Source organism: Hyla sarda, chromosome 2, assembly GCF_029499605.1.
Source record: "Hyla sarda isolate aHylSar1 chromosome 2, aHylSar1.hap1, whole genome shotgun sequence".
Taxonomy (NCBI): domain Eukaryota; kingdom Metazoa; phylum Chordata; class Amphibia; order Anura; family Hylidae; genus Hyla; species Hyla sarda.
The window spans coordinates 155,585,770-155,605,671 of NC_079190.1; the positions used below are offsets into that span (position 1 = coordinate 155,585,770).

The 19,902-nt window shown below is 42.8% G+C and overlaps 1 protein-coding gene across 4 annotated transcripts in view; it reads right to left on the reverse strand.

Moving 5' to 3' along the window:
• TGDS (TDP-glucose 4,6-dehydratase) overlaps window positions 1-19,902 on the reverse strand; it is a 57,398-nt gene that overhangs the window by 9,137 nt on the left and 28,359 nt on the right. For all 4 annotated transcript variants that reach the window (XR_008888531.1, XM_056555589.1, XM_056555588.1 and 1 more), the window contains 5 exons: window positions 17,706-17,804; window positions 14,054-14,113; window positions 6,088-6,131; window positions 4,385-4,550; window positions 693-751 (listed from right to left, as the gene is read on the reverse strand). Coding sequence is in view for 3 of the 4 variants with exons in the window: in XM_056555589.1 (XP_056411564.1) it covers window positions 693-751; window positions 4,385-4,550; window positions 6,088-6,131; window positions 14,054-14,113; window positions 17,706-17,804 (428 nt within the window). In the remaining variant the exon portion in view is untranslated. The remainder of the gene's footprint in view (window positions 1-692; window positions 752-4,384; window positions 4,551-6,087; window positions 6,132-14,053; window positions 14,114-17,705; window positions 17,805-19,902) is intronic.

The following is a 19,902-nucleotide window of genomic DNA, read 5'->3' on the forward strand; positions in this document are numbered from 1 at the left end:
GGCACGTGCCCTGAGTTTTTCCAGCAAGATGGTGCACCACCACATTATGGGTGTCAGGTCTGAGCATTCCTAGATGAACAGTTTCCTGGAAAGTGGATTGGTCATCGTGGGCCAGTTGAATGGCCCCCAAGGTCTCCCGATCTGACCCCCTTAGACCTTTATCTTTGGGGTCATCTGAAGGCAGTTGTCTATGCTGTGAAGATACGAGATGTGCATCACCTGAAACTACGGATACTGAAAGCCTGTGCTAGCATTTCTCCTGCAGTGTTGCTATCAGTGTGTGAAGAGTGGGAGAAGAGGGTTGCATTGACAATCCAACACAATGGGCAGCACATTGAACACAGTGCTCAGAAACTTGTAAATAATTCATGAAAGAATAAAGTTACGTTAAAACCAAGCACATCAATGTTTTTCTTGTGAAATTCCCAATAAGTTTGATGTGTCACATGACCCTCTTCCTATTGAAAAAACAAAAGTTAGATTCAAAATGTCCAACTTCAAAATGGCCGCCATGGTCACTACCCATCTTGAAAAGTTTCCCCCCTCACATATACTAATGTGCCACAAACAGGAAGTTAATATCTCCAACCATTCCCATTTTATTATGGTGTATCCATATAAATGGCCCACCCTGTAAATTTAGCAGATACATTTACGGTAAAAGGTACATGACTGCTTGGACTGTGAATTACCTGTCCTTCACATAATCAATCCAATGTTCGGTTTCTGTATCAGAGGAAGTATTTTGGATCTTAAAGAGGAAAAAACACATAAGTAAAAAATAACAATAATTGTATCTTGACAAAAATAGCTGAAAAGGCAGAGAAGAAATATGCTTTCATTACGGAGAATATGACAAAGTGAAAATAAGTCCCAAAAGTAGTCCTGAATAGCTGTGGACATCTGGCTGTTAAGTGCTTCATACGTCAACTTATCACACTCCATCCAGAAGTGCAGTCCATTACATTAACAACAGCTCGTCAGTAATGGGTAAGCGGCACTTCTAAGTGTCCGCACTGAGACTTCAGGGTGCGCATGAAAATCAAAAACATTTTCTACTAAAGAAACAATGGCCCTGATTTACTAAGGCTTCCTTTACATATACGGTAAGTGTTTTAGTGTAGAAAGTGTAGAAAATGCACCGGAGGGAAAATGAAGCAAGAACGGATCCCTTCAGTTCAACAGGACAGTTCACAATCATTCAGCATCTCAGTTTTGATGCCAGCTGATTGGGCTCGCCGGACCGGCACAGACGGGAATGTGTCTTGCTACGTTCCGGATAATGCACAACTGATGCACTTCTGGCATCAGTTGTGGCAATTTTCGCCCAGTTTCACCAGAGCAGGACGCTCCATATATGTAACTCTAGCCTAAGAGTGGAGTTTCCTTGTGGTTTTCCTTTTCCAACAGGTATTTTTCCACAGTATTTACTAATATTTCCCTACGTTTTTTTTTACACCTGCTCATAGCTATGGGGTTTTCCAGAGCTCAAATCCACCACATCTTCTGTGGAAACATTAGTAAATATGTTGAGAAACACTCCCCCTTTTTGTTGGACACGCCCCTTTCCACAGCAACCATGCCCCTTTTTGGGTGTTTTAAAGGGGTATTCCGGGGTTAACTAACTTTTAACTATCCTGCCCATTATGAATAATTATGCTAGTTTTACATTTACTTGCTATACCGCTCTGCTGTGGATCGTCTTCTTTTTTTTTTTTTTTTTTCATTATATGGTCCCCCCAGGTCTAGCGTTTCCTTTCAGATCCTGATGACGTTTGTCTCACAATCCTTTGCGGTTCAGCTGGTGTCAGGGTGCTTGGCTATTTTTTGTATTTCCTCACAAGCCAGCCCCCTGATGACGTTTGCGGCCCATCTGTACGTCCTGATGTGCTGGCGTTCCCTGCGCAGATTGCACATCAGGACATACAGATGGACCGCAAACATCATCAGGGGGCTGGCTTGTGAGGAAATACAAAAAATAGCCAAGCACCCTGACACCAGCTGAACCGCAAAGGATTGTGAGACAAACGTCATCAGGATCTGAACAGAAACACTAGACCTAAGGGGGACAAAAAGAAGAAGAATCCACGGCAGAACGGTATAGCAAGTAAATGTAAAACTAGCATAATTACTCATAATGGGCAGGAGAGTTAAAAGTTAGTGAACCCCGGAATACCCCTTTAAGTAAAATAGAGAATTTTGGCGCAGACATAATTTGTGGCACAATGCTACACATTTTGGCACACAACTCTACAAAACAGGTCGGGTTTACAATAGTAAATTAGGGCCAAATGTGTTAATCTAATACTGATTTATGTGTTTTACTGCACTGCAAGAGGGGGGAAAAATAAGTTAGTGAAATGAGTGTAATTGTTCTTTATCTCACAGGATAGGATACGATCCAGTCCTTGGCACAAAATATACTGCTCCTGTATGAGTACAGGGGTTTCATGTGAGCTCTCTGGCCTTACCTATAGGCCCTGTTCACATGTTCAGGATTTGATGATTTAGAAATGGATTGCACACCTCAGTCCTCACATTCTACATCCAATACTAGAGGGGGGGGGGGGGGGGGTTTAACGGAATTGAAAGGCAGGGGAAAAATCTGGATAAGTGTGAAAACGGGGTATATTTCTGGTATGTGAACAGCCCAGATAGTCACAGTACGATTTCTGCTGCAGATGCCCTTGTAAAATACAGAACAGATTTAGGCAAATCTGTGACATGTGAATACAATTTTTAGGCTATGTTCACACGCCAGAATCTCTGCATGGAATTCTGCATGAATTTATAGCCAGATGGAAGACAATGGGGAATTCATTTATGTGGAATTTACTGCAGAATAATTCTGTGCAGAAATTCTGCCATGTAAACGTAGACTTACTGGAGGGCAGTTCTCTCTACAAGGAGAGGCAGAATTTCTTAGTAGGAGTAAATTGTGATTAAGGCGTTCACACGGCCGTCTAGACCCGCCCGTTCTTCTACAGTCAAAAATAAAAACGGCTTTAAAAAAAAAAAAATATATAATAACGGATACAAACGGATGTTTGAATCCGTTATTGTTCAGTTAATGAACCAAAAAAATTTCTGAGCATGCTCAGAAGTAAAAACGGATCAAAAAACGGATGCAAACGGATGACATTAAAGGCTCATCCGTTTTCCATAGACTTCAATGTTAATTTACTGTATCCGTTTGTTCTTCCGTTTTTTCGAGGGAAGAAAAAAAATACTGCATTTGCCGTTTTTCCTGCCATCAAAAAAACGGAAATGAGTGCAGACGGGTACAAACGGATGTAAACAGATTGTAAAAACATCCCATTGACATGAGTTTTTAATCCGCTTACAGCCTGCATGAACAGAACAGAAACGGGGATAAAGAAACGGGGACAGATGGCCGTGTGAACACACCCTAAAGGTTACTGGAAGTCTTTTTGTAAGCTTGTAAACAAGTTACATCTACTATATTAAGTGCCAGACAGGCAAAGGTTACATTTTGGGTTTATTTTGTAAACTTCTCTCCAACTAACCACATTTTAGCTTACAACTACTTTTGCTGTTTGGCTTGGTCTGGATGAACCAGACTTGTCTTCTCATCCAAGTAAAGCCAATCCCAGGTGAATCTCACCCCCCCCCCCCCCCCCCCCACCACCATAAAACATTATATCGAAGCGTCTAAATACCATTATTCTTTCGATAAACCTTGTGCAATAAGCAATTTACTACTTCTTAGGAAAGTCTCAAAATGAGCACCACCACCAAACACCATTAGACATTGTAATAAAAAGATCACCGTGGCAGATATAACTGCACACAACGCAGAGATAAAATAATACAAGACGGGAAAATGCAATGGAAAGGATAGGGATTGGGACTTTTTCACTCTGGCTGGCTATTTCTGTGAATACCCTGTATTCACAGCACAAATAATGAACAGTGTGTCACATGGGGCTATAGGACTTCTAAAATGTAGCTTTAGTCTAGGAAAAAGCTCTTAGGCTACTTACATGACAGTAACAACTAGAAGAACATGTCTTTTGTCGTTTACACATGATCCATAGCAGAGGGCCAAAAATAAAAGTAAAATGCAACTCGCAAGCTGATAAAAGCAATATGATGCTCTGAGGCAGTGTTTTCCAACCAGGGTGCCTCCAGGTGTTGCAAAACTACAACTCTCAGCATGCCTGGACAGCCAAAGGCTGTCCAGGCATGCTGGGAGTTGGAGTTTTGCAACATCTGGAGGCACCCTGGTTGGGAAACACTGTTTTGAGGGTGTGTTCGTGGAAACTCCACATGGATTCCACATGCAGCAGCATTCCTCATTGTAAACATACCCTAACCAGCTCTCATAGGGAAAGAATGATCTGTGATAACTTCTACAACTTACCCTTTGGATTAGTTCTTTGGCAAGCTGGGTGACAGATATTTCAAAACTGCTACCTATATTGTAGATTTCTCCAGCCTTTCCCACCTTCAGAATGGTTAATAGTGCATCCACTACATCAGAGGCATATAAGAAACTCCTGGTTTGTCTCCCAGAACCATGGATAGAGCTTTAAGCCAAAGGAAAAACAAGACAAATACTTTTCAGAATATAGAATAAGCACAGAATAAATGAAAATATGAGCTCAGAGCGGGGCATCAAGGGACATAGGATTCTATAAATACCCCTTAAAGGAGTACTCTGGTGCAGAGTATTCCTGCTCCGTTCTGCCTGGGCTGCAAAATTAATTAAAATGAACCATCTCTCACCTCCCTGGGTTCCTGCGTAGTGCCACTACAGCAGAACTGTCCTCCGGTCCATTTTCTTCATACTTCCGGGTGTAACGAAGCGTCACATGGCGCTCAGCCTATCACCGGCCGCCGCGATGTTCAGCCTCGACCGGCGATAGGCTAAGCGCCATGTGACGCTTCGAGAGGATGGACCGGAGGACCGTTCAGCTGTAGTGGCGCTCCGTGGGAACCCAGGGAGGTGAGAGATGGTTAATTTTCATTTTTTTTGCAGCCCAGGCAGGACGGAGAAAGAATACTCTGCACCAGAGTACTCCTTTAAACCACCGCCGCCACCACCACCCCACCTTTGATCTCTATGCAACACCTGGCCATCTTAACAGTAAATGGTACTCCGGTGGAAAACAATCTTTTTTTGTTTTTTTAAACAACTTTTTTCAAAAAGTTAAACAGATTTGTACATTACTTCTATTTAAAAATCTTAATCCTTCCAGTACTTATCAGCTGCTGTATACTACAGAGGAAGCTGCAGAGTTCTTTTATGTCTGACCACAGTGCTCTGTGCTGACACCTCTGTCCATGTCAGGAACTGTCAGGAGCAGGAGAACTGCTCTGGACAGTTTCTAACATGGACAGAGGTGTCAGCAGAGAACACTATAGTCAGACTGAAAAGAACATCACAACTTTCTCTGTAGTATACAGCAGCTGATAAGTACTGGAAGGATTAAGATTTTTAAATTGAAGTAATTTAAAAATCTGTTTAACTTTTTGGCACTAGTTGTTTAAAAAATAAATAAATAAAAATAAAAAGTTTTCCACCAGAGTACCCCTTTAAACTCGCCGTAACTGATGCTAGAACTGATGAGAAAAGTGCATTAGTTGTTTAGGATTCGACTTTCATTAATTGTGAATGCCGGATAGAACACAGCAAGATGCATTCCCCTGTCCAGCGCCCGTGTGGCATGTTCTACAGTCTGGCGTCCAATTTAAGACACCGGATGAATGTAAATTGCTCCATTCAAATGTTTCCCTCAAGTGCTTTTTCTAGGGAAATCCCGCTGGATGACCCACATATGTGAAGGGGGCCTACGTGTGACTTATTCTATCACAATGGCCTGTCTGATTTTTGTATTTGACAGATAGCAACCAAATTTTTTTAAATTGTTCTGGTAAAAATGAAAGATGATCTGCGATTGGTATCAGACAATGGCAATGTTGAAGAATATAATATTTCAAAAAAAGCGGCTTGCATTGTACTGCGATACATGAAGCTGCACAAGCCAAACGGTAAAATGTTTTTTAATAAACCTAAAAAGTAAACATATGTTTATCACATGAAAATATGCTAAATTGACTCACCATTTTCTGTTGTGCTGCAGTAAAGAAATGAACTTAGGTATAACCTGAAAAAAAAAAAATCATTGTGTTTAAAAAAAATAAAAAAAATGACAACTGTGTAAATATAAGCATAACAATTTAATAAATAAACTGAATTACAGATAACCATTAAGAAAATTAGTCACCTACTAGTCGCCAAGCCAAGGGTGGTCATGGGAGGGTGCTTCTAGCTGCTCTGATTCATTTATTCACCCAAACATTAAGTACTGTCAAGTGACAGACGCTCTAACACTTTTCTGTTGCACACAGTATTAAAAATGATGTACATTTCATGCCAGCAAGAATAAAACTAAAATATTTAGACCAAAACTCACATTACGATGCCTGCACATATCGCAGGTATACACCCACCGGCAACCTGTTTTGCCATTGTACACTGTGATCTGAGGCCGGCAGGACCACTGAATTTAATGGAGTTAATGTAGTTTAAAGAGGTACTCCGCCCCAAAGGATAGGGGATAACATGTCTTGTTGTGGGGATTCCTATGTCTCTGTGCAGCTCCCGGCGTTTGTTTTGAATGCTGGGTGCGGGGTCATGACATCACGCCCCCTCAATGAAAATCTACGGAAGGGGGTGTGGCAGCCATCACACCTGTTCTTATAGACTTGCATTGAGGGCGCATGACGTGCATCACGAGGGGCGTGTCTGTGACATCATGCCCTGCCGCCTGCTCCTAGCGTTCAGAAAAAAAATGTTCTTAACGCTGGGGCAGCGGAGTACCCCTTTAATAGTGACTATGGGGGGTATTTATCAATTTTGCCTGTTGACAGTTTCTTTTTACCCATTTTTTTTTCACTTTGGTTTTCGTGGACATGCACCAAATTTATCATTTGGTGCAAGTTGTTAGTAATTTTGGCTCAAATGTTGAAATCAGCTGTTCACAGCGCCTTTTACACAGAACTTACCGCCACAGAGGACGCGTATTTTACCCTGTAGAGCAGCCATTTTGGAGTCCCTCCTGCAGTATATCAGCAAGCGACATGAGTTCTTTTCTTTTGTGGGGTTTATAGTAGGGATTGACCGATTATCGGTATGGCCGATATTATCGGCCGATAATCACGATTTTGGGCATTATCGGTATCGGCAATTACCTTGCCGATAAGCAGATAATGCCCCGCACCGCGTCGCACCCCCCACCGTAGTGCTGGGCGGTATACCGGTATGAACCGGATACCGTTTTTTTTCTCCCACGGTATGGATTTTTGCCCATACCGCTATACCGGTCGGGCCCCTCCCCCACCCTCCGAGTCAATAAAAAAAAATTAAACTTACCCGTAATGGGGGTGGTCCGGGCCATCCATCCTTCCTGTAGTGTCCGGCGGCATTCCGGGTGGAGGGTGAACCGGTCCGGGCTGTCCTTCTCCGGGGGTCATCTTCTCCACTCCGGGCAGGCTCCGGCCTAGTACGCTGCATAGATGCCGCTACGCCGTGACGTCAGGTGCGTCGCTTCGCACGGGCGTCACTGCGCAGCGGCGTCTATGCTGCGTTACTAGGCCGGAGCCTGCCCGGAGTGGAGAAGAGCACCCCCGGAGAAGAAGGACAGCCCGGACTGGTTAACCCTCCACCCGGAAGGATGGATGGCCCGGACCACCCTGACAGGTAGGGGGAGAGAAGCGGGTGGCGGCGGCGGCCTATGGCACCGCAAAAGCCAGTGCAGTCCATTGATTTAAAGCGCCCGCTTTAAATCAATGATCTGCAGCGGTGTTGCGGGGGGATAAATAGCCGATAACTTATACCGGAATATCGGTATAAGTTATCGGCTATCGGCCCTAACCTCCACCGATTATCGGTATCGGCCCTAAAAAAGCGATATCGGTCGATCCCTAGTTTATAGCCACCATGTGAAATTGATTTTATTTTCAACTTGAGTCGTTTGTTTTTTTTTTTACTTTAGTGCAGTGGTCTTCAACCTGCGGCCGTTGGCTGTCCGGGCATGCTGGGAGTTGCAGTTTTGCAACATCTGGAGGTCCGCAGGTTGGAGACCACTGCTTTAGTGCTTACCTTTCCTGAACCTGTGTGGCCATGTCCAATGCTGGCTCAACGGAGGGTGAAGGTTCCTCAGAGACAACTATGTCGCAGGATAGTATTGCGCAGCCCTGGAGGCGTCGATGCTTTCACAAAACATTTTGTTTTATGTATTTTGACGCCTTTACATTTTCTGACATTGCTAAGTGTGTTTTCCATGTGCAAAATTTCTTGGCGGGGATTTGCGCCAAAAAAAAATCGGGATTTGCGCCAAAGATCGATTGGCGCAAATGATGAATTACTGACTAAAGATAAAATCCCACACAGGACCGTGTGATTTTGAGAAAGTTGTAAAAATGACAATGGAGAAGATGCGCCAAACTTTGGCGCAAAAAGACACTGCGCCAAAGTATTGCGCCAAAGTTACGTGAAAAAAACCACATAAATCCTTTGATAAATACCCCCCTATGTTCGGTCCTTTTCCTAAACACATACCCTTTCTGTGCAGGACTGAAGAGTAAGGCAGACCAAGCTTTTGATCCCCGCACAGAAGCAGTATGTTCTGGAAATAGAGCAGCACATATAAACTCAATCTTTTATTTACAATGGTATATCTCACACAGTCCATAGTAGTACACGTCCCATACACCTTCATCTATGTTCTCTTAGAAAGGCTATGAATTCAGACATGTGGCATTCCCATTATTTCACCCAGCAGACTAGAAGCTCATAATAAGCCATCAATTAGACGTTTATTAGCCTACCGAGGACTCACACACACAGAGGTGTCATTTTAGTGGGTTGTTTTAGGACCCATGCAGATTTACACAGTAATAGTGAACGTAAACCAGCAAAGTACAATTAAGATCACATAATGGCTTTCTTTCATACTGCTTTACTAAAGTAATAACATGGTGTGCAGGCTATAAAAGCAGAATTACAGAACAGGAAAAACAGATGTTAACCACGCTTTCTGCAATTAATGCTTCTGTAATGTCATTTAATGCGGCTTTTACAATCACGCCAGAGCGAAAAACACTTCATACCACCTAAATGAATCACTGTTAGAAGAGAGATGGATAAAGACTAAACAAAGTGGAAAGTTCTTCCGATCTCCTAAAGAAGAGCACAAGTCTATGCTCACTGTATGGAGAGGGATATTTGGGGCTTAGCAATGAAAATAATAAATGAGAAATTGGAAAAGCATCAGCAGTCGATTTCTCTAATGTAGGGAATACATGAAATTCAAAGGTTACTGTCAGTATAACAAACTTTTGGCATGTTGCCCACACATGGCAAAAGTTTTGATTGCGCCGGGTCTCACTTCTCAGACTTGCTGCAATTGCTAGTTATCAGCCGGGGAAGTGAGCAACAGCGAATCGCTCATTACCTGGCCGGCAGATGCAAACTTTTTTCTGTACTAGTCTGCAATTGATTTTTTTGCCATGTGTGGGCAACATTTCAAAAGTTTGTTATACTGACAGTAACCTTTAGGGTAGGGTCACACATAGCTCATACGCAGCAGATATCACTATTCAAAAAATCTGCTGGGCAGCAGAAAATACTTTGCACATTTTTCTATGAGCAGACATACAGGGCTTTTCTGCCACAGCCCTGTGTGTGCAGTGAGGTTAGGAGGCTTACTGCACACACATGGCTGCGTGTGGAAGGGAAGCCCTGTGTGTCTGCTCATAGCAAAAGATGTAGTGTATTTCCTACTGCTGGGCTGATTTCTGGGGCATTTATGACAAGGCCTCCTCCTTTGTTGGTTATGTAAACCGTGTATCTAGTGGTGCTACGCTATGCTATTTATGCAGCTCCCACAGACATCTATGGAAGTTATGTAAACTGCAAGTAACAGTCTATTTGGCAATTCTGCCTCCCAGCCACCAGGCCTTTAGCCTCTTAAGAACCAAGCCCATTTTCACCTTAAGGACCGGGCATTTTTTGCACATCTGACCACTGTCACTTTAAGTATTAATAACTCTGGGATGCTTTTACTTTTCGTTCTGATTCCAAGATTGTTTTTTTGTGACATATTCTACTTTATGTTAGTGGTAAATTTTTGTCAATACTTGCATAATTTCTTGGTGAAAAAAATCTAAAATTTGATGAAAACTTTATGGAAAATGGACATCCCAAATGAATTATATATTGATTCACATATACAATATGTCTCTTTTATGTTGGCATCATAAGGTTGAAATGTTTTTACTTTTGGAAGACATCAGAGGACTTCAAAGTTCAGCAGCAATTTTCAAATTTTTCACAAAATTTTCAAAATTGGAATTTTTCAGGGACCAGTTGGGTTTTTAAGTGGATTTGAGGGGCCTTCATATAAGAAATACGCCATAAATGACCCCCATTATAAAAACTGCACCCCTCAAAGTAAAGTGAAGGAGAAAATTCTAAATCTTCATTTTTTACACTCGCATGATCTTGTAGACCCAGTTTTTGAATTTTTACAAGGGGTAAAAGGAGAGAAATTACCCTAAAATTTGTAACCCAATTTCTCTCGAGTAAGGAAATACCTCATATGTGTATGTCAAGTGGTCTGTGGGTGCACTAGAGGGCTCAGAAGGGAACGAGTAACAGTGGGATTTTGGAGAGTGAGTTTTTCTGAAATGGTTTTTGGGGGGGATGTCACATTTAGGAAGCCCCTATGGTGCCAGAACAAAAAAAAAAAACACATGGCATACTATTCTGGAAACTACAACCCTCAAGGAACGTAACAAGGGGTCCAGTGAGCCTTATCAACCAACAGGTGTTTGACAAATATTCGGATGTGTAAATGAAATTTTTTTTTTCTTCACTAAAATGCTGTTTTTTCCCCCAAATTTTTAATTTTTACAAGGGGTAATAAGAGAAAATGCCCCCCAAAGTTTGTAACCCCATCTCTTCTGCTAAATAACTAAACCCCAAGGCCGAGGCCCGGGGTGTGAAACCCCTATTGCTTATCCCTAAAAAGTAACTTGTATGTGTTATTATTAAAAAATAAATCCCCACTGAAAAGATAGGTTAAAACTGACAACCAGGTGATCTTGGTATTACAATAAATTTGTTATGAAGGAGCAGTCTCCTCTTAGATAACTAGGTAGCCCTGCAGTGGCTATCTATTGTGAGGATCACTCTGGTGTCGCTTAAAAGATCACACTATTGCCGCCTCTACATGTTTCGCCGCCTCTGCGGCTTTCTCAAGAGGCAATGGTGGCAATGCAAATTTTTCTGAAATGGTTTTTGGGGGGCATGTCGTATTTAGGAAGCCCCTATGGTGCCAGAACAGCAAAAAATACCCACATGGCATACTATTTTAGAAACTACACCCCTCAAGGAACGTAACAAGGGGTCCAGTTAGCCTTAACACTTTTCGTTAAAGTTCATGTGTAAATGAAACAAAACATTTTTTTTTCACTAAAATGCAGTTTTTTCCCCAAATTTTACATTTTTACAAGGGGTAATTGGAGAACATGCCCCCCAAAATTTGTAACCCCATTTCTTCTGAGTATAGAAATACCCCATGTGTGGACGTCAAGTGCTCTGCTGGCACACTACAATGCTCAGGAGAGAAGGAGCGCCATTGAGCTTTTGGAGAGAGAATTTGGTTGGAATTGAAGTCAGGGGCCATATGGGTGTACAAAGCCCCCCCTGGTGCCAGAACAGTGGACCCCCCCACGTGACTCCATTTTGGAAACTACACCCCTCACGTAATGTAATAAGGGGTACAGTGAGCATTTACACCCCACTGGCATTTGACAGATCTTTGGAACAGTGGGCTGTGCAAATGAAAAATTTCCTTTTTCATTTTAACGGACCACTGTTCCAAAAATCTGTCACACACCTGTGTGGTGTAAATGTTCACTGCACCCCTTGTTACATTCCGTGAGGGGTGTAGTTTCCAAAATGGGGTCACATGTAGGGTGGGGGGCATTGTTCTGGCACCATGGGGGATTTGTAAACGCACATGGCCTTCAATTTCACCCATATTCTCTCTCCAAAAGCCCAATGGTGCTCCTTCTGTTCTGAGCCTTGTAGTGCACTTTTTTTTTCTATTTTCCCTTGTGAAATTGAAAAATTTAGGGTAACACCAGCATTTTAGTTAAAAAAACTTTTTTTTTTTGTCATTTTCCCAGCCAATTTTAACGTAAATTCGTCAAACACATGTGGGGTGTTAAGGCTCAGTAAACCCCTTGTTACATTCCATGAGGGGTGTAGTTTCCAAAATGGGGTCACATGTGGATATTTATTTTTTTGCGTTTATGTCAGAACAACTGTAAATTCAGCCACCTCTGTGCAAATCACCAATTTAGGCCTCAAATGTATATAGTGCGCTCTCACTCCTGAGCCTTGTTGTGCACCTGCAGAGCATTTTATGTCTACATATGGGGTATTTCCGTACTCGGGAGAAATTGCGTTACAAATTTTGGGGGTGTTTTTTTTTCCTTTTACCTCTTGTGAAAATAAAAAGTATGGGGCAACACCAGCATGTTAGTGTAAAAAAAAATATTTTTTCTTCACACTAACAGGCTGGTGTAGACCCCAACTTTTCCTTTTCATAAGGGGTAAAAGGAGAAAAAGCCCCCCAACTTTGTAACGCAATTTCTCCTGAGTATGGAAATACCCCATATGTGGCCCTAAACTGTTTCCTTGAAATACGACAGGGCTCCGAAGTGAGAGAGCGCCATGCGCCATTTGAGGACTAAATTAGGGATTGCATAGGGGTGGACATAGGGGTATTCTACGCCAGTGATTCCCAAACAGGGTGCCTCCTGCTGTTGCTAAACTCCCAGCATGCCTGGACAGTCAACGGCTGTCCGGAAATGCTGGGAATTGTTGCTTTGCAACAGCTGGAGGCTCTGTTTTGGAAACACTGCCGGATGATAGGTTTTTCATTTTTATTTCGGGGGGGGGGGGGGGGGCTTTTACTGTTCGTGCATGCTGGGAGTTGTACTTTTGCAAGATCTAGAGGGCCACAGTTTAGAGACCATTGCACAGTAATCTCCAAACTGTAGCCCTCCAGCTGTTGCAAAACTTCAAATCCCAGCATGCCCAAACAGCAAACAGCTTCCTAGCCGCAGGATCGCCGCACCGGGAGAGGATCGCCGCCGGTAAGTGGCCTCCACCGCCGCTGCCAGTCACACCACAGTTCCCCTGTTCAACCATGACTACCGTGGGTGGGCAGAACGGGGGAACCGAACTTTAACCCCCCTGCCCTGCTATTGGTTGGTTGCTTCTGACCGACCAATAGAAGGGATATGAGGGGTGGCACCCCTGCCACCTTACTCCTATCCCTTCAGGGGGATCGTGGGTGTCTTAGACAGCTCCGATCCCCCTTACTTTCCGGGTCACCAGAGACCCGTATGACCTGAAATGGCTGGTCTGAATTGACCGGCGATTTGCGGCGACTACCGACATGAGGGGGTCTCAGGAACCCCCAGGGGTTTGCACGGGGTACCTGCTGAATGATTTCAGCAGGCATCCCGGTCCTGTCCCCGGTCGTGACCAAAATTCCCACGGGCATACAGGTAAGCCCTGGGTCCTTAAGTACCAGAGCGTCAGGGCGTACCTGTACGCCCTTGGTCCCTAAGTGGTTAAGTCTCTGGATGCTAACAACATGTAGCAATCTCTAGATAGTTAAAGAACTGAAATACTGTATAGGATACTGAGCACAGCTTATATTTGCATATGCTGGTTATAATTCTCCATATTTAAACCACTGTATACCCTAGTATCCAATTTGCGACATGCATGTATACATGCATGTGTATTTTGCATGTACACAATGTTATTCATACATAAAAGCTGCCTAGTATGTGGATTTATTTGTCCATGAAGACAACTGCATCTTGAATGGCTTCTCAGAACAGCAACTGCAAAAATCCCACAAAAAGGTTAAAAAAGAAAAGAAAAGAAAGAAAAAAAAAAAAAAAAAAAAACAACAACATCAAAAACGATTCCACTTACTTTTTCTGGGTACTGATGTGGTCCATACACATTGCTACTTCTGGTGACGATAACTGGAAACTGCAGAAGGACAAAGTCGTTTATTACATATACAACACTAACTCTCCAAACTTCATAGATGGACATACTATATGGTCAGCTACATAAAATACTAAAACTCCCCACACATTTATAGAAATAATATATGATTGAATTCAGAAAAGTGACAGCAACTTGTCAATTGGCGCAGTCAGAATTAGCACTATCCAATATCGGTCTGTGACTTGTATCCCATGCAGGTGCCTAACATGTACAATATCATTATGGTATAATACAAAGCACATATCAGTCCCCTGATCACATTACACTGCAGGCAAATATAAGGCTTAAACATTTTATGCTACAAATGAGCAAAGTCACGTGATCAATCTTTGAAAACTTCATTTTTTCAAATGTTGAGTCAACTACTATGCGCACAACCAAACCAGGATGCCTCCAGCTGTTGCAAAACTACAACTCCCAGCAGGCCCAGACAGACAATAAAAAAGTAGGCTATCCATAAATCCATCTATCCATAAAGTAACCCATTTAAACTATTATGGAATTACAGCATTAGCAATGCCCATAAACATTCTTCTTTTACAAGCGGGAGGAAACAAAGGGAAGGTGACTATGCAGAAATGAGATGCCTTGCTGCAGCCCTTCAGATGCCAGACGACTACAGTAATGAATGGAGAGAAGCCGTCAAAGGACATTGCAACAGGGACTAAGATTTATCAGTCAGTGCCCTGCTATATTACCTGGTTAAAGGGAAACTGACAGGCTGTTAACACACACTTCAGCCAATATACTGGGTTATAGTGCAGGTGAACAGCATTAAAATACGGGGTCACTTACATGAATTAATGAAGTACTGCCAGAGTTATACATCTTTAGTCTTCTAGTTATCACACAGCTCTGCACAATGGAGACATGGAGCCAGCTCACCGTGCTTCCCTGCCTCCTCAATATTCCCTGCTCTGGCCTGCCCTCGTAATAAATATTGAAATGTATTCACTCTCACATCACAAGTTTGTAAAAGAATGCGCCTTTGCTTTGCTGTGAGCAGAGCGCAAGGGCCAACAGGCTCTCACGTCCTAGCGACGTGAGATAGTTATGCATATTCATTACAGGGGCGGGCATACTGAGGAGTATTGACGAGGCAGGGAAGCAGGGCGAGCCGACTCCCCGCCTCCATTGTGCAGAGCTGGCTGCACAATAGAACTAGAAATATGAAGACGTATAACTCATGCAATACTTCGTTATTCATGTAAATGACCCCGCTGTTCACTCACACTATAACCCAGTATATTAGCTTAATTGGAGATGAACAGCCAGTCAGTTTTGCTTTAAATGGCCACTGTCATATTCAAAAACGTTTTATATGTTGTCTTGGTTAAAAATTAACCTATCTAATATAAATAATAAGAACATTTTATTTCCTTTCTATATAAATTATGGCTAATAAAATCATGGCTTTTTCCAAGCTGAAGAACAGGCATGGACAAAGTCCAGTAAGTGAGGGTGGGCTAGAACTCCTCTGTGCTCTCTCCTGTCTGATAGTACTCCTCTGTGCTCTCTCCTGTCTGATAGGACTCCTCTGTGCTCTCTCCTGTCTGATAGGACTCCTCTGTGCTCTCTCCTGTCTGATAGTACTCCTCTGTGCTCTCTCCTGTCTGATAGGACTCCTCGGTGCTCTCTCCTGTCTGATAGTACTCCTCTGTGCTCTCTGATAGTACTCCTCTGTGCTCTCTGATAGTACTCCTCTGTGCTCTCTGATAGTACTCCTCTGTGCTCTCTGATAGTACTCCTCTGTGCTCTCTGATAGTACTCCTCTGTGCTCTCTGATAGTACTCCTCTGTGCTCTCTGATAGTACTCCTCTGTGCTCTCTGATAGTACTCCTCTGTGCTCTCTCCTATGCATAACTAGCGACATGAGATAGTTATGCATATTCATTACAGGGGCGGGCATACTGAGCAGTATTGAGGAGGCAGGGAAGCACGGCGAGCCGACTCCCCACCTACATTGTGCAGAGTTGGCTGCACAATAGAACTAGAAATATGAAGACGTATAACTCATGCAATACTTCGTTATTCATAAATTACCCCGATTTTAATGCTGTTCACCCACACTATAACCCAGTATATTAGCTTAATTGGAGATGAACAGCCAGTCAGTTTTGCTTTAAATGGCCACTGTCAGATTCAAAAACTTTTTATATTTTGTATTGGCAAAACATTAACCTATCTAATATAAATAATAAGACAATTTTATTTCCTTTCTATAGAAATTATGGCTAATAAAATCATGGCTTTTTCCAAGCTGAAGAACAGGCATGGACAAAGTCCAGTGAGGGTGGGCTAGTGAACCACCTGTCTGATAGTACTCCTCTGTGCTCTCTCCAGCCTGACAGTACTCCTCTGTGCTCTCTCCTGCCTGACAGTACTCCTCTGTGCTCTCTCCTGTCTGAAAGGACTCCTCTGTGATCTCTCCTGTCTGATAGGACTCCTCTGTGCTCTCCCCTGTCTGATAGCACTCCTCTGTGCTCTCTGATAGTACTCCTCTGTGCTCTCTGATAGTACTCCTCTGTGCTCTCTCCTGTCTGATAGGACTCCTCTGTGCTCTCTCCTGCCTGACAGTACTCATCTGTGCTCTCTCCTGTCTGAAAGGACTCCTCTGTGCTCTCTCCTGCCTGAAAGGACTCCTCTGTGCTCTCTTCTGTTTGATAGGACTCCTCTGTGCTCTCTCCTGCCTGACAGTACTCATCTGTGCTCTCTCCTGTCTGAAAGGACTCCTCTGTGCTCTCTCCTGCCTGAAAGGACTCCTCTGTGCTCTCTTCTGTTTGATAGGACTCCTCTGTGATCTCTCCTGCATGACAGTACTCATCTGTGCTCTCTCCTGTCTGAAAGGACTCCTCTGTGCTCTCTCCTGCCTGAAAGGACTCCTCTGTGCTCTCTTCTGTTTGATAGGACTCCTCTGTGATCTCTCCTGTCTGATAGGACTCCTCTGTGCTCTCTCCTGCCTGACAGTACTCCTCTGTGATCTTTCCTGTCTGATAGCTCTCCTCTGTGCTCTCTCCTGCTCTCTCATGTCAACGTGGTGATGACATTTCCCCAAAAGTTGAAGAAAGATAGTTTTTTATGCAAACCACACTGATTTGAAATTTGCACAGTCCGCAAACAAATCACCGCATATTTTAGCTGTGTGAATACGTTACTACCGATGTAAGGCTGGTAATGAATTTCAAAACACAGACTGCTCATGTTGTGTATGCAGCACTGACATGACTTTCTATTATGTAAACTTCTTTTTTTTATAGGATGATTGATTAAAGGTTCCAATGCTCATGAAGAGTAAGAGGCAAGAAATGGCATCAGTGTGGTTATGTTGTCACTCTGGCTGTAGTTTCTCGGGGTAAACAATTTCGGCGTGAAAAGAGATGAATGACAGCTGGTGCACTGCAGAGCAGGTGGACACTTTGGTCTATGTCCTAAATACATCCAGCAATATAAATAATCATTTCACACTTCACAACATATGGCTGTGTGATGCTTCATTTACACACATACCCCACTGAATAGAGCTATGACTCCCACTGCTAATATATCATTGGCTCTTCCCTCGCCTCCTTACCTTGTATCTTTCCCAGAAAGAGAACACAAAGCTTTCTGCAGCTGCTTTGGACGACGCATATGGATTCGTTGGCCGTTTCGGTGATGTTTCATCAAATTCCTAATGAAATATGAATTTTTAAAGATGGCAACGAAGTGGAATAATGTTCAGAATACCGGGCAAAATATTCTGTAATAAAGAGACTCATCTACATAATTTTGTACTGGGAATATCACAATCCAAATTTTCTGAATCATTGTTTACACCAATGTGACCTCTAACCATTAGAATATGTATAGAAAATGAGGCATCATTAGGCTAAAGAACAGATTTGCAAGTTCATTGCTCCCTGCAGGAAGGTTAGAAGCATTTTATGCACAGTAGGGAACTTTTAGAGAAACTGGCTAAGTACCCCTGAGCTGCCCAACTAAGATATTGTTTTGTATATACAAGCTACTTCACCAACATACCAGACTTAATGCACATACGTAGAGATATATTGTCAGATTAAGCCGTAATAATTTTATCTATTAGGTTGCACTAATATATTAAAGTTTGCCTATCATTATTAAATCTACCATATACATATTACCGTGGTTGTTCACTCTCAATAAATTGCTCTATTGGGGATTAAAGTGAATTTGTCCTATAATCTCAGAGCTCAGCACGCACCCCTGCATCTTCCACCACCCCTCCAGCCTTGAAAAACTGATGTAAAGGGCTGAAGCCAAATCCTGAATATCAAGGTCAAAGCATTGAGAAAGAAGGGGTACATGCTGCAGCTCCCAATAAGACTGGGTTCACATCACGTTTTCTTCCATACGGCAGGGGGGAGCTAAAACCTCGCCATATGCTTTCATATGTAATTCATTTCAATGAGCCGGCCAGAGTGAAACGTTCGGTCCAGTCGGCTCATTTTTGCGCCGTATGCGCTTTTACAACCGGACCTAAAACACCATACAGTGCAAAAATGAGCCGACCAGACTGAACGTTTCACTCTGCCCGGCTCATTGAAATTAATTACATACGGGAGCGCAAGGTTTTAGCTCCCCCCTGCCGTATGCGCTCCCGTATGGGAGAAAACGTGATGTGAACCCAGCCTTACTTATAGATCACCGCAGTGATCCACCAAAACCCTATTTCCCATATATAAAATGTTTAAACTTTATTATTTCCTCACACTTATAACATACAATGTCCATATAATGAAGACAAGCAGCGTCAGCCTGACTGTCTGACAATGATTATGTAGGCATTGCATGCACTTGCAGTGTGCTATGCAAATAAAGTGCTGCCTCCATTTGCATAGCACACTGTAGGTGCATGTGATGCCTACATAATTGATTGTCAGACAGTCAGGCTGATGCTGCTTGTCTTCATTATATGGAGAGAGAAGCACTGTCATTTTAATTGTATGTTATAAGTGTGAGGAAATAATAAAGTTTAAACATTTTATATATGGGAAATAGGGTTTTGCTGGATCACTGCAGTGATCTATAAGTTATTGTGATTAATCTCACCCGCCATATATATGGTCTATTGGTTGTAACATGCTGCAGCTCAACACCGCCTTATTGACACTTGAGCTTTGAACATGATATAGGGGGAGATTTGTCAATACCTGTCCAGAGAAAAAGTTGCTGAGTTGCCCATAGCAACCAATCAGATCGCTTCTTTCATAAATCTCATCCAGAGCTGATGGATTCCCTTTAAATGGGGTATTCTGGAGGATACGTTTTACATTTAGAAATATCTAGGTGTATCTACAAATATCCCCTGCTAGTGGCGCTCTTACTGTGACAGCTATTAGCACTTCCTCTTCTCTGTCTTGATACACAGAAAATGTCACTCAGCCAATCAATGGCCACATCCGTGACCTCAGTGATCGACTGTGTGGGCATTACCTGCATGTTGGGACAGAAGAGGGGTGCTAACAGTGGGGACCAGCAACACTAAAATAACTCATGGTATCAGCATCAGGTGAGCTTGTTTTATGTTATACGGTAACCCTGGGCACTTTTGCATCCTATTACCCCTTTAATATACTGTAACCCTGGGCACTTTTGCATCCTATTACCCCTTTAATATACTGTAACCCTGGGCACTTTTGCATCCTATTACCCCTTTAATATACTGTAACCCTGGGCACTTTTGCATCCTATTACCCCTTTAATATACTGTAACCCTGGGCACGTTTGCATCCTATTACCCCTTTAAT